Source organism: Monodelphis domestica, chromosome 2 (assembly GCF_027887165.1).
Source record: "Monodelphis domestica isolate mMonDom1 chromosome 2, mMonDom1.pri, whole genome shotgun sequence".
NCBI lineage: Eukaryota > Metazoa > Chordata > Mammalia > Didelphimorphia > Didelphidae > Monodelphis > Monodelphis domestica.
Genome location: NC_077228.1, coordinates 428484163 through 428500293, shown reverse-complemented (window position 1 = coordinate 428500293; position 16131 = coordinate 428484163). Strand labels below are relative to the sequence as shown.

At 34.3% G+C, this 16131-nt stretch overlaps 1 protein-coding gene across 1 annotated transcript in view; it reads right to left on the bottom strand.

Annotated features, from left to right (window-relative positions):
* The window catches only part of UST (uronyl 2-sulfotransferase), a 396229-nt gene that overhangs the window by 51296 nt on the left and 328802 nt on the right, over positions 1–16131 (bottom strand). Inside the window, exons 6-7 of the mRNA XM_001370770.4 lie at positions 7134–7231; positions 3590–3747 (exon numbers count right to left, since the gene is read on the bottom strand). Coding sequence (XP_001370807.1) covers positions 3590–3747; positions 7134–7231 — 256 coding nt within the window. The remainder of the gene's footprint in view (positions 1–3589; positions 3748–7133; positions 7232–16131) is intronic.

Genomic DNA, 16131 nt, shown 5'->3' with positions numbered 1-16131 from the left:
TGTATTTTGGCATGCATATGTCCCCAGAAAGGGAATTAATACACTTGTAAATCTAGGACTCAATTATCATTTTTTCAAAATAAAAAGAAGACAGTATTTACACCCGAGTTCTATTTATCATCCCTGTTTTTCTATATATGTAAAGAATAAAATAGACCTTTAAAAACAGTCCTTGACTTACAAGCAGGAGTTATTCTGAAGAGTACTTGGTACCATCCTTAGACACTTGTTAAGAATTTAGACGACATTTCTTTCTCCCTATTATCCATGTTAAAAATAATTGGTTAACCTCAGAAATCAGTCCTGTTTAATCTACAATGTAGCTTAAATACTGCTCCTTTACATTGAAAAAGAGGTGAAATCCATACTGCTGTGATCCTAGTAATTAAAAGAGAGACACAACTAAGGAACTATTATTCAGTTTAATAATAATAATGCAGAACAAAACATATTACATTTAATTTTATTTTTAGTTGCTTTTTCTTCCACAGATGACTAATATGGAAAAATTTTTTATAAGATGGCACATGCAAACTCTATATCAGATTGCTTACCATCTTGGGAAGGCAGGAGAAAAAGGAATGAGGAAGAGAATTTGGAATTCAACATTTTAAAAAATATTTAAAATTTTAAAATATGTAATTTGGGGAAAATGAAATATTACAAAAAAGAAAACTAATAATCAAAACAAGCATTTATTTATATAGTGCTTTAAGACTTGCATGGCATCTAGCATGGTATCTCATTTGTTCTTCATTACAACCCTATGCCATATATTAATTATATTCATTTATAGTTGAGAACATTGAAGCCAAGAGAGGTTAAGCAATTTGCCTTATATCTAATTGATGTCTGAGACAGGATTAAAACATGAGTCTCCATGTCTCCAAGTCCCACATTCTTTCCACTGAGACACCTACCTGCCTTGATTTCTGGTGCATGCTGATATACTTGTGGAGATATATAACACAGACACATATCTGTTATCTATATCATTCTAAACTGGAGTATTCTTCCCACTTGCTCTACTCGGGACTCTTAGGTTTGGGCTACAACTCATCTTGAGTCATTGAGGCAGGCAAAATCTACTAAGGCATTCATTCTATAAAATTTGCCTCAATTGTTGGTAATATCTATTCCAAACTGGGCAACAATTAGTAATGCTTACTCAGGAATTCTCAACTACTCACCAAACATATGCTATGTTTTTTTTTTGCTTTTCTATATCTGCTTGGGCTAGTTCCTGCTTAGACCTGGAATTTTCTCTCTTGTCTCTCAACCTGTTCATTTTTTACCCATCCTGTAAAGTCCAATTCCAATCCCACTTTCTCTAGGAAGCCTATTGATGGATCCTCCTACTTACTAATAATCTTTCCTCATCCCTTTTAATCACTTGCCACATGTTGGTCATTATTAAAACTGCTTCTATTTGAATTATATTGTACACGAGAGTATAGTCCATGAAAGTAGGGACTATACCTTGTTACCTTGGGATATCCCTCCACACTCAGTTCATGCTCATTATACATTCAGTATTTAATAAATATTTATTCACATAACACTAAGGATCCTAAGCTTACAAAAGCAAGAACATTTTCAGTGGTTTATGAGTCATGTCTAATTCTTGGAGTTTTCTTGGCAAAGATACTGGAGTGGTTTGAAATTTCCTTTTTCAGCTCATTGTACAGAGGAAGAAACTGAGGCCAACAGGGTTAAGTGACTTTCCCAGAGTCACTCAGCTAATAAGTGTCTTGAGTACCAAATCTGAATGTAGGAAAATGAATCTTCTTCTGGCACTCTACATACTGTGCCATTTAGGGAAGTTAAATAATAAACTTAATAGCATTTAAGTTTCCCAAATGCTCTTTTGCAATATATTGATATATGGGGCACTCTACTAAGTACTTGGGTTAGGAAGAAGAAAAAACTGTCTTCAAGATACTTCTATTATGGTTCTTCTATTAGGACCCTTCTGTGTTCTTCAAGACATTCTATTACTCCTATATGCATGTATACACACATACCCAGAGGAATATATATATATATATATATATATACATATGTATATATATATGTATACCTCTGCATATATTCCATAGAATATACATATATATATATATATATATATATATATATATATATTCCATAGCACATTGGTGTTACAAAGTATGTTCCTCCTCACATGCAAGTGGGGTAGCTAGGTAGCCAGAGAACTGTACCTGGAGTCAGGAAGTCCCAAATTCAAATCTAACCTCAGCTACTCATTAACTATGGGACCATGGGCAAGTCACTTAATTTCATTTGCCTTATCCATAAAAATAATAACACCTACCACCTGGAATTATTGTAAGGATAAAATGATTTAATATTTGTAAAAAATGCTTTGTAAGACTTGAAGAGCTATATAAATGCTAGCTATTATCTTGATGATAAGTTGAGGTAAACAGAACATAGATTAGTATCATTATGCTAATTTACAGATGAGAAAACTGAGAGTCAGAGAAGTTAAATAACATGGTCTGATGAACCACAGCAGATAAATGTTAGAACTGGGATTTAAACTCAGATCTCTTCTGACTTTAGCGTACAGTACATAACACTTCCTCTTCTATTAGGGAAACAGATTATATGCAGATAAATATACTTCTCTGTTTTTTTTAACTAGTTCCTTATAATTTTTATAAACAGGAATTCCATCCATTCTCTCTCTCTCTCTCTCTCTCTCTCTCTCTCTCTCTCTCTCTCTCTCTCTCTCTCTCTCTGTCTCTCTCCCTCTCTGTCTGTCTGTCTTCTCTCTCACTCTCTTATATATACACATATCATCTATATACTATATATGTATGTATGTATGTAATTTTTCAACATACATACATATGTCAGAATAAAAGGTTTGCTCAGGTGAAAAGAGATTAAAGAGAATGGGAAAGGTTGCTTATCTTTTCCCCTGTGGGAAAGATGAAAAAAATAAATTAATTCAGTAAAAGATAATTTAAACTTTACCGGCTTTAGAAAGAAGCTCCAATCTGTTCTCATACTAGCTCTGCCATATCCTATTGTTTTTCTTGATCTTATCTGGAAACCACTCAATTTGCCCACATGGCATTTATGTAACTCACAACTTCCCTTTTCCTTTGCTGTTAGATTGATCACAAGGAATAAAAACATCAGGATGTTTCTGACAAACGAAAGTAGGACCCAGAAGTATTTTATCACAACATTGTATGTATGAAGTGGTTTTTCACTTATAGATTTAAAAGCTCTTAGACTCCTTGGTTGATAATTTCTCCCCCCTTTCCTCCCCCCCCCACTCCCCAGCATTCTTAAGATGTAGGCCAATTGTATTTTTACTCCAACCCATCTGACAAATAAAGAAACAGAAATAAAGAGTTTAAGATAATTTAAGTATCTATTTGAACCTGAAACCTGAATTTGGTTTCTGGGCTTCCTGCTCAAGCTTGAAGAAATTTCCTTTATTAATGGAACAAACTATTTCTTGTCATGACTTCAAGATCTTCTCAATGCTCTTTTGACCCCAAACACTTTCTGACAATTGCCTGTCTCAAGTGAAAACTCATCCAAAGAACCTCACCTGGGTTTTTGTAGATACTGAGCACATCCTTAAAGTAATGAGGTAAAAATCTTTCCAGTAAAAGCAGTACATCTTCCAGCTCTTCGAGGATTCCCACAAGCAGGAAATGTTCATTCACATTCAGCTTTGCTCTTTCAAGGGCCCATTCACCAGGCTCCCTTTGTGAAGAGAGACATTAATTTTAAGTAAAAATATTCTAGCTAGGAATGCAGAAACAGAATTCCAAAAATTAATTTCAATTTTACTTCTCTACACAGATAGGCATGACTAATATTTCCCCCAAGTTTCTTTGTTTTCTTGTTTAAAAATTTGTTTTTTATATTATTTGCATTTTTCAATATAGCCTTAACCCATCCCTTTTCAGAGATATGTCATTTATAGCAAACGGTAAAGAGAGAAAAAACAATTCAGCAAAATGAATCAAACATACCAGAAAAATCTGAGATACACAGGATTCATTAACCATATTTTTTCATTCTGTAAAGAAGGGGGTGGGTCTGTGCCTTTTATATCTCTTTTATGGCACCAAGGTTACTCAATAGAATTTTACGGTATTCAGAATCAATTGTTTTATTGTTATTTTTTCCATTTACATCATTACTATAATTGGTTACCCAAATAATAGAATTTTTAAAAAAGACAACCAAAGCCTTAACTGATCTAATTAAGGAAAAATTGGTTTGAGTAACTAGCAGCACTTACTCACAAATTATGCCTGTGTTAATGAAAAGCACATCTAGTCAAATCAGGAAATCATAATATAATTCTAGAAATGAGGTCACATACTTTTGAAGTCACATGTTATAATGAAATGAGCAACAACTCTGGAATGGGAAGATGTGGGTTTAAATCCTGCCTCTGATGCTACCTGTGTGACCTTGGGAAGTTACTTCTCCCTGGACCTCAGTTTCTTCATCTGTTAAATAAAGGACTTGGCCTGGATGGTCTATGAAGTACTCTTTAATTATAAAACATATAAATTATGACTTCTTTCTAAACATGGAAAATCATAACTGACATTAAAACTATAGTAATATAGGATGTCCCAAAAGTCTTAGAGCAGTTTTAAGCTATTAAATTTTAAATTGAACTACTATTTCAGGGGTGTTCTTTATAGTCATAAATAAAGAACTTAGTCTTTTTATTCCTTTTTGAAGGTTTTTATTTTATTTTTTTAAATGTATTTATTTAATTAATTAATTAATTTAGAATATTTTCCCATGGTCATATGATTCATGTTCTTTCCCTCTCCTCTCCCCTCCTGAAGCCAATGAGCAATTCCACTGGGTTTTACATGTATCTCAATCTTTTTATTCTAACGGTTTCTTGAGTCCAGTATACTCCTGCATAAGCTAAAACACTGACCAAAATCTGGGATTACCCTGTGGAGTCAGTCAGTCAGTCAACAAACATTTACTTATGGCTATGATAGTATGGTATGGTCCTAGGTACCAGGCATTGTATTAGGAATTGGGAATATAAGCACAAAATCAAGACACATTTTACTTTCAAGGAGCTGACTCCCAAGAAAGAAAATGACTCAATCTTTAGAGAAATCAGAGTCCTTACTTCAAAGACATCTTTGATTAAGAGCAAAGGAAATGGGGGGGGCCGCAATAAAGAAATGAGAAAAGAAATGGAATTGGGAAAAATTAATACCATGTAAAGAGAAGAAAGTGGAACATTGGCAGATAATGATTTGTTTTTAGCAAGAGATGGCATTCATTTAAGATAGCAATGGACCAGCCATGTCTCTCCCTCCCTTAGATGCAGCTTCCTTGTTGTGGGTTTGGATACTCTTTACTTGCAGATTCTCTTGCCAGATTTCAAGACCATGTTTTGGTGGGAAGATTCCCCCCACCACCAAGGCACACAATTTTTATGCCATTTCTTATGTTTTCTTTTCAGGTTCAGATCTCCCTACTCTAGTATATCCTGGAGGAAATCCCATTGCTGGAGTTCCAGAGGGCTTAAATTATACATTCTAATGGGACATCCACAATTAGTAGAGATGAGCAAGGGATTGGTGGCTGTAGTTTAGTGTCCAGGTCAGCATGCTGAAATAACTGATGGACATTAGAATGGATATGCCTTACAAAGAGGAATCCTAATTGCCACCTGGTACACCACAGGACTTATCACCTTCCATAACTGGGAAAGAGATGATATCTTGGCTCAATAGTTTCCTGGGGGACCCACTGGCATTCAGGTTTTGGCAAGCCAGCCAACAAACCCAAGTCTATTCCTGCTGATGACATCTAAGATTTTGAATAGGCTTATTTAGCTTACCATCAAAATGTGGTGGCAGATGACAATTGTGTTGTAACCTACGACAGTAGGTTTGAGTCATGTTGGCTTTCCCGAAAGTACATAGAATCCCTAATGCATAAAAATACTTTAAAAACTACAAAAATTTTGTGACTTAACCAGAGACAGAATCTTAGGAAGGTCCAAAGATTTGTAAATAGTTTGAAAATAAAATAGATTAAAAAAAATAAAAGTGTAATTGGTTGGTGGCAATCTCTACTAATCAATAAATTTTCTAAAAGTCCAGGCAGGTGTGTCCTATCTCCAATTCTTGTTAAGGGGCTGGCATCATGTAGTGTGGCCTCTTGCCCTGCCTGTCTCATTTGTTCACTTCCTGCAAGGCCTCCAGGGCTCCCCAGAGTGTCGCCAGTTCTTTTGTGGTCTGGCCCAGATATTAGTGGTGCTCAGTGTTCTGGGATTGTAGTTCCAGAGGCTCAAAGACAAGCCAAGAGAGTAGAAAACAACACTCACTGTCTAAGCTATAGGGTGGAGGAGTTATTTTTGTTTTGTGCATTGAATAAAATTATTGGTTTTGTCTTCTATCAAGTTAAAAGCAGTGCAGAAGTTAGGGGGTGAATGGGGTCAATGTATGTTGAAATTAGCAACAATTGAGGGGTTTGGAAAGGAAGGAAGGCATGGTCCAAGACTGGAGAAAATCAGGCAGAGAAGTGGAGAATGAGGTCAAGATCAAAGCCAAGAGTTCACAAAAACTAAGTATAAAGTAGGGAACTAAATCTGAAAATAAAACAATGCAAAGGTAGGGGAAGTGCACAAAGAGGAAGGTCAAGAAAACATCATTGAGGAAGAGAAAGAGAAAGCATTAGTGATGTCTCAAGGGGCACATCAGCCAGAAATGAGGCCTTTTTTGGGGGAGCAGCATGTCAGGTGAATCCCAGTCTCCTCAGCTGTAGACCTGTGGGTCTGAAAAGTAACATTTCTAAAGGCAATCCAATTGTTTTATCTTTCTCATTATATCCTCCATGGCTTCTAGCATGTTTTTCATACAGTAAGTTACTCAAAAGTACCATGTTCTGAGCCAGTCTTGTTCTGTATTAAGATGAACAAACAGGCAAACAAAATATTATATTTCAAAATAGATCATTTACATTTTTATTTTTTAAATGTTAATTAAAATTTCTAATTCAAGTTTTTAAAATTAAAAATTTAAATGTAAAAATCCAGATAAGAATGATATTTCTCAAACATACGCCCACCCCCAATATAACTAGATCTTTACCTGCATCTTGGATGTTGTCCACAAAAATATGGTATGATATAAAATAATCTTGGGTTGGAACATTCTGGATAGTTTTCAAGAATGCACTCATTAATATCCTAAGAAAGAAAACATAGCTGATTAACATCTAGCCTCTGGATCATTTTGTCACATTCCATATGATTTTAAGTTCAGTAAGATACAAATCAATTAAACTGGGAAGTTTGCACAAGGACAATTGAGAGAACACACAGAATTCATGGATTTGATGGAATAATGTTTAGTATTCCCTTTTCCTCATAATTTCCTGTCACTACTTTGGTTTAAGCAAGTATACGTTTCTTTCTATATACCCCAATCATTCATCTATTCTGGAGGGTACTTGAATATTTGCCACAGGAGTAAATTTTGTACATTTCCAAGGTGAAGATGGAAAAACAATGTGGCATTCATTACTTAATGAGGCAGGTAGGTGGTACAGAGTTTAGAGCACTAGACTTGGAATCAGTAAGACTCATTTTCATGAGTTCAAGTCTAACTTCAGACATTTACTAGTTGTGTGCTCCTGGGCAAGTCACTTAACCCTATTTGGCTCAGTTTCCTCATCTATAAAATGAATTTGGAGAAGTAAATGGCAAACCACTCCAGTATCTCTGCCAAGAAAACCCCAAATGGGGTCATGAAGAGTTGGACATGACTGAAATGACTCAACAAGACATTTCTAGATTGTATGTAATTTGAAGGCAGTTTTATGCCTTCTCTATGCCCCTAACAAATTAACAAAATTCTTCTGTCTTAGGTGCAATACCAAATATTGGTTTCAAGGCAGAAGAGTAAAGGGGTAGGCAACAAGGGTTAAGTGAATTTCCCAGCATCACATAGCTAGGGAGTGTCTCTTTATCTACTGAGTCACATAGTAACCCTCATCATTCTTTATATTTGAAAAAGTTTTTATACCAAATGGAAGACAACTGATCAAATTGTGGCATGATAATATAACGGAATAATACTGTTCTGTAAGAATATTTTTTATAAAAAGGTTTCAAAGAGATGAGACTTATATGAATTGATTTAGAGAGACATGAACATGACCAAAAAAACCCAATTTATTCTGGAGCATCAACATTGTAAAAATGAACAGTTCTCAAAGATTTAAGAACTTTGACCAACTAAAAGATTAACCATAATTTCAGAAGGCTGATTAATAAAGAAGAAAATTGTCCACTTCATAACGGATAGATGATGAGGCTCTACTTTGATTTCAGTTATTTGCTATCACAAAAAATTCTACGAATATTTTGCTGTATGTGGGATTTTTTATTTCCTTAGCACATATGCCTCAGTAAAATATCTGAATCAAAAAGTATGCACATTTTATTCACTTCTTTAGCAGAACTAAAGTATAAAGTCTTTTTTATTCCCCTTTACACCCAGACCAATACTTGGCACAAATACATAGCAGATATTCAATTCGTATTTACCAAAGGAATGGACCAATATGACAGTGGAAATGGGAAAAATTTCTGCCATTTTATTAGAACCTCAAAACAAACTTTCAAGTTTCATTTGAGGAAAAGGCAACATATTCAAATTTCTTATTTAAAACTGCATTTACATTTTTAAAGATTCCCCTTTCATCTATACTAGCCTACCCATCAAAGGGATAAGTTTGGTTTCTTTTAAATCCTTTAATCTCTATAGCATTGACAAAACAGTCTTCAACGCAATCAATGCTAGGTGATGTTATTACATATAAGTAAGTGATGATTTAACTGAAGGATCAAGTTGAAGAATATATGTTATAAAGACATATTTAGTTACAAATTTCTTAAGTACTAATTGGCAGCACTCAAAGCTGAAAGATGAGAACACCTCAGGGAATTTACAGATGGACAAGCAATTTCGGCATTCACTGATTCAACTCTCATGGGAAAAACTCAAACCAGTGAGCAATATTACAGTTTCCCAAATGGGGAAACTTTTGATCTGAACTCAGATAATCAGGTAGGTAATCTAAGCCTGTCAAAGCTCTACATTTTCTATTGTTAACGTCCTAGTTTCACCTGATTTGAGAGGCTGAATATAGTGTTAATTATTTTATCTTGATAGTGTCTATTTTTTGTACTTGTCAGGATTTTTCTTTCATTTAATACTTTCTAAATGGTAATGCATTATTATACTTTCCTAGCAGAGAACACTTTCAGGCTTAGATTGTTTCTTTATCTTTGTAACAGTCAATTCTTTGAAAGCTTTACCCTCTACATATTTATTCTCCTCTATACTTCCTGCTGTTGAGTTCAAGACAATCTGATTACCATCCAATTAAGATTTGCTAATTCTTTCCTTTGGATCTTGCCTTATATCATTTTTACTTTTTGGAAAAAATTAATTTTTTTATAGAAATTGCCCTAAATGCATTATCACAGAATCTGAGTATTGGAAGGGAGCTCAATAGTCATTAGTCTAGCCCACATCCTAATGGAATCCTTACTGTGATATCTGACAAGAATTCTGCCTTTGCCTTAAGATCTTCAAGGAGGGGAACTAGGAGTCCACTGCCTTTGGAAAAATTCCATCCCACTTTTGAATAGCTCTAATAATATGTGGGAGAATTTGTTTTGATTTTTTATTATGAGACTACATTTCCTTCTTTGCATCTTCAATCCATTTTTAAACTTTCCAAATTTGTAGATATAATACATGGAAAATAAATAAGTTTTCTTGATGGATTGAAGTCAACATTATATAGATCAGTTTTTGCATTGTGCAGTGGCATCCACAAGTGGTACTGAGGTCTAGAAGATGGCTCCATCTTATAAAAAATGCTTCCAGAGTTTGAAGATGAAAAATCTGGCATCAAACATAATTAATCTACTTGTAAAAGTTTTGTTTTCTACCTCTGCTATTAAAATGTCTTCTCATACTTAGCAGTATGTTTCCTTTGGTACTGTCTTATTTTGTATACTTTTATGTGGGCTATTGCCCAAAGGTGATGCCAGTGAGAAAGTACAAGTATTTTGTGACTCATATTTTTACTTATGGTCTCTTCCTCCCTCCTTTTCTTACTTCTTCATTTTTAAATTTGTGAATTTTTTCAAGCACTTATTTTAAAAAGTTATTTTACTTTTATATCACCTTCATTTGTAAATATATCCCTTCTTTCTCCTTTTTTTTATTAAGCCATCTTTTGTAATAAAGATTAAAAAAGAATGAAAAAATAATCATTTCTGCAAAATGAAGACATCGACTGTACCTGATGATATATTCAATGTTTACCACCCTAATTATGCACCTCAGATATTTTTATTTGCTTTTTAGTATCCTATACTGGAAGGATGAAAGAGATAGAAATCCAGGCTTTGAGTAACTGAGGTTTGATACACACTGTACTTTTGAAATATTACTTACAACTTATCTCAAGATGTTTCATGTTTAGATTTTGTCATCTTAATGAAATTATAAACTTTGAGGGAAGGGACCTTTCCCTTCTTGATCTGTTTTTCAAATCAGGTATTCTTCTGATGAGATATTTCACATTCTCCTCTTGTTTCATTCTCTGGATTTTGTTTTATTGTTTCTTAGAATCTCCTGGAGTCATTAGATTCCATTTGTTTAATTCTAAATTTTAAAGAATTATTTTCTTCTGTGATCTTTCATGTATTTTTCCTTTTAGTCAATTTCAACTTTTATGTTCTTTTCATTAGTGAAATTTGTGCCTCTTTTACCATTAGGCCAATTCTGTTTTTTTTTAATGGTGTTATTTTACTCATTATTTGTTGTGCCTCTTTGACATGGATGTTAATTTTCTTCTCACAATATCAACATCATTTCTGTTCCTAATTTTCTTTCCCCATCCATATCTCTTTTTTTTTAACTTTTCTATAAATTCTTGCTTGGCTTTAGTCAAATTAGTACTTTTTCTTTGAGGTTTTGCTTGTAGCTGTTTTTATATTATTGTGACTTGGTCTTCTCTGACACCATAGTAGCTTTTTATGGTCAAGTTCTTTTTTGTTGTTGTTGTGTGGGTTCATTTTCCAGCCTATTTTTTGACTTTGAACATCAAGTTAAATTTGGGTTCTGCTCATCTGGGGGTGAGTTAAAATGTCCCAAGCTTCAGGCTTTTTTTGTGCTACTGTTTCAGAGTTAGTTCTGGGGATCTGCAAGTTTTCAATGCTTCCAAGGTGGTGTTATTCTGGGAGAGTTGTGGTCATCTTTTCTCTATCTGAGCTCTAGTATTTACTCAGGAAGGGCCCTTGCTCCTTTTCAGTCACAAGCACTAACAATCCTTTTGACCCTAGAACTATGACCAGGTCTCCAACCTTCTTGTAGCCAGAAGCATTAGTATTCCTCTCTGACTTCAAACTGTGACCAGGGATCTTGCTCCATTGGGACAGACCATAAGCACTCCTCTCCACTCTGGAACTATGACCAAGAACTGTTTATGATCAACAGAGTTGTCAATCAGCACCAGATACACCTAGTGCCAGCAAAGAATACCATATAATCTCTTTCTGATTAGTTGTCTGACCACTTACCATCTCTGAACTGATAGCTTCTGAAACTGTTGCTGTTACTGCATGGCTGGACTCAAGACAGATTTCCACCCAATGTCATATGCCTTTCTTTCCGACTTCCTAAGATGTCTTAGGTAGGAAAAATATCTCACTCTAACCTTTTGTTGTCTCTTCTGCTTCAAAATCTGATTTAAGAATTTAATGTAAACTTATTTGCATATGAATATCGGTAGAGTTTGGCTGAGTTGTTTGCTCTACTCTCCTATTTTGGTTTTTCTCCCCATAAGAATCTCCAACCTTTCTATTGAGTTTGATATTGTTGACTAAATTCTTCTAGATATTCTCTTTTCTCTGGCCTTTTGTCACTTTTTTGCCACATTCTCCTTGTTCTTCTGTCTTCATAAAGCACTTTCATCTTAGTGTCCTTTGTTTATTGATCATCTGGATCTTGCCCCATAAGTGTGTATCCATCAATATTCTCTTCTGGATGTCCTAAAATTCTCTCTCTATTCTCTCTTGGTGACCTCTTTAGCTACTATGTATTTAGTTGCTATTACCAAATCTTTATACATAGTTTCAGTCTCTTATCTGGCTTCAATCCTACATCACCATTTACATGTCAAGAATGGAACTCATTATCTCTTCCTCAAAATCTACTCCTACTCCCAACTTCTCTATTTCTACTAAGGGCACCACTAGGCACTTCTAGTCTGCAGTTATAACCTTGGTGTTACTTTCCACATTCCATCTTTCACTTCCATATTCCATTTTTTCACTTTCCCTCATCCAATATATTCAATCAATTGTCAAATTTTGTTTCCTTAGTATCTCTCACATGTGGACTCTTTTTACTTATATACCTTTCATTTTAATTCTGACCCTGATTACCTTTTGCCTAGGATGGTTTCTAAAATGAGAGAACATTTGTACAGTGCATAAAAGAACCTGGCACATAGTAGTTTAATAAATATACTTTTCCCCTTCTCTTCCTTATTTATATCTTTGACTACAATCTCTCTTCTCTTTAGCACATCCTCCAACTACCAAAGCAATTCTCCTGAAGCAGAGAGCTGACCATATTACTCCCCTGCTCAGTAAACTCTGGTGGTTTCCTATTGCCCTTTTAAAAAAATCCTTATTTCTGTTTAGTATGCAGTCTAAGACAGAAGAGTGGCAAGAGTTAGGCAACTATGATTAATTGACTTAATTCTAAAAGAATTAGAGACTATCTAGTACAACCTTTGTGTTAATAGGCACAAAAAAGTTAAGTGATTTGTCCAAGGTGATTTGGCTAATTAGTGTCAAAAGTGGGACTGGTTGTACATCTAGCAACTGTCTGAGACCATATTTGAACCTGAGTCCTCCCAGCTTGAGGTCTGGGGCTCTATCCCCCTGTGATACTTAGCTGCCTCCTTCCTATTACTTTTAGAATTAAATATAATTTTCTCTATTTATCTTTTAAAGTCCTTTGAAACCCTTTTTCACTCTATGTATATTGTTTCCCTCTCTACACTCTGCAGTTCAACCAAAGTAGCCTTTTTTTCCCCGTTCTTGCACATTATTTTCTATCTCCTATATCATGCCTTGGCACTGCCCACCTCTATCCCTGGAATGTTCTCCTTCCTTCAATATGCACCTGAAGCATCATCTATCTTTCCTGACAACCTCAACTTTCAAATTCTTGGGAATTTGAAATTCAACTTTTTGATACCTCCCTTTCAAATTCTTAGGAATATAGCTATCTTGTATCTATTTGTATTTGTTTCATATAAACTTAATATATGTTATTGTTTTCATAACTGCTGGCATGTAAGATCCTTGGAACCAAAAATTTTTTTCATTTTCTTTTATATTTGTGTCCCTAGGGCCACCACACTGCCTTATCTTAGAGAAGAGCTAGGAAAATACCACTATTTGGCACATATCAGGAACTTATTAATAAATGTTTGTTGACTGATTTTAATATCTCATGTTATCAATAAATGTTAATTCCTCTATGATGATCAATTCATATTCTGCATTTCCTTCCTGAGTCTCTCTTCTGCAATCCATATCATAACAAAATACCTCCTTTCCTTGCATCTTGTGTCTGCAACTCATTTTCGTTTAACACATTTTGTTAGCATGGTTACTGGCAGCTCTAATGTGGTTTTATAGTAAGGCCCATTACTTCAGTTAAAGCATGAAGGATCTAGGGAAGGAAGAGAAAAATGGAAATAAAGAACGTGCTAGGAATGCTAAGTCAAGTTGACAGTGCAATTTGGTAGAAAAATGAGCAGTATGCAAAAGCAGGACAAAAAATACCTCTTAGCAGCTGCTATGTTCATAAAATAATGTAATACTCTATCATGAGGTTTTTTTTTAATTCAAATAGGATTTTAACCTGAATTGGTAACCAATCTTCCTAGTCTTAAGAACATAAGTAATAGAATGCAGTGAAGTGTTAAAGAGGGAGCAATAAAGGCAGAAATGGTCAACTGAACTGGGTGTTGCCATTAGAACTTAAATTCCTATACTTTTTCTATCTAATATAGGTACATCAGATGTGGGAACAGATAATTTCTTAAGCTAGCAGGGGTCATTTTAACTGTGATGGAGAATTAAACTCATCTTGCTTGCCAATCTTGATCAGGTGATAGATAGATAGATAGATAGATAGATAGATAGATAGAGGGATGGATGGATGGATGGAAAGATATAGATATATATTTCTGTGTGTAAATCTTCCTCTATTTAAATGTATGTAAGATATAAAATACATACTACTAATATGTTATGTATACATATATATGTAAATATAGACAGTTTAGTTGAAGTGAATTGGCAAGTTTTTTAACCTTTCTTTTCATTACCCTCTCATGATTTAAATAAAAAGATCTTAGGAAAGATCTAGGAAATTTGCTATCTGCCTATGTGCCTAAGACACATAGATAATTAACCAATAAATCAAACACTGATTAAATGCTGCCTACATATCAGGCATTGCCTTAGGATTTAGGGATACAAATAAAAGAGGAAAATAGTTCTTGTCTTCAAGCAAAAAAAGGACCAAATTTCTAGGTGTATGAACAACATGGAGGTTTTACAAAACATACAAAGTTTACATGTGTAAATATATACACACATATGATAAATATACAAATATAAATAGTCATACATAGATAAGTAAATATATAAATGTGTTTATATATAATCAACTAACTAATAGTGTTTTATCATGAACCACTAGAAGCAACTACTCTCAGCAACTGTAGCTGAACACACAAGAAGTCAAGTTTGTGAGGGCATTTAGAGAGGAGGTATTGCCCACATGAACAAAGCTATCAGCACTCTAATCTGGGCTTGGGAGATTGTCCAGCAATAGGAACACAGCTTTATCAAAATCTCTTCCTGCTTAGTCATAGGATCTTTTTATAACCTTTAAGTTTTTAAATTATTTTTTTTAAACAAGCATTTATTTTTTTCTTTCTTCCACTCCTTCCACCACATCTGAGAAAAAAAAAAGAAAATCTTTGTAATGGACCATAAGATTTTAGAAGCATAGATGCAGAGCCAGAAGGACTTAGAGGTTAATTATTCCAATATATTTAATTTACAGATGAAGTAACTGAGGCTAGAAAAGTTAGGTCTCTTCATTAACAAGTTGTGGAGTCTGGATTTGAATTTCAGTCCTGGAACTCCAAGTCCACCAGTTTTTCTACTGTACTTCACTGTTTTTCTATCATCAACAGTCTGGCTTCCACATCCTTGATGGTTATCTCTAAAGAACATTAGGTAGTGGATTCAGAGACTTTAGTTAAAAGCCTGGCTCTAGCATTTACTTAATATCTGAATTATTAAACATTATTTTATTTAGTAAATATTATTTAAATATTATTAATAATATTAAATTTTTGTCTTGGGCAAATAAAAAAAAAACCTTTCTGAATCTTAATTTCATCATCTGTAAAATTGAGGATGAAATTACTGTACTCCCTACCTCACAATATAATTATAAATATTTCTCTATATAGAGAAATATCTATATTGTCATCCTCAATTTTCATCATTGATGCAACTCTTTTGTAATTCTATTTCCTCTTCTACTTTCCTCCCTATCTAGCTCAGCTTTAACCCTGCTATGGCTGTATGCTGTTACTCCTTTCCACGGTGATCTATAGAACCCTTTTCCTATTGTAAGCAAAATCTGCTAAATCCTTTGTGCTTTCTGTAAACACATGTCCTATCTTTGCACCTTAAGTGAAACCTGGCTTCTAAGATTTGTTTCTTAGCTACATTTCCCTAGCATTCTGTTGTTTTTTTGGTATTAATTTATTAATAACTTTTAAAAGAGGCAAACAGGGTTAAGTGACTTGTCTCAGGTCAGTCACACATATACATATTTAGTAAGTATCTGAGATCAGATTTGAACTCAGGTCTTTCTGTTTCCAGTCCTAATGCTCTATTCCCTGTGCTCTGTAGCTTTCCTGCCCTAGCTACATTTTTCAGGGGCATCTGCAGTCCCT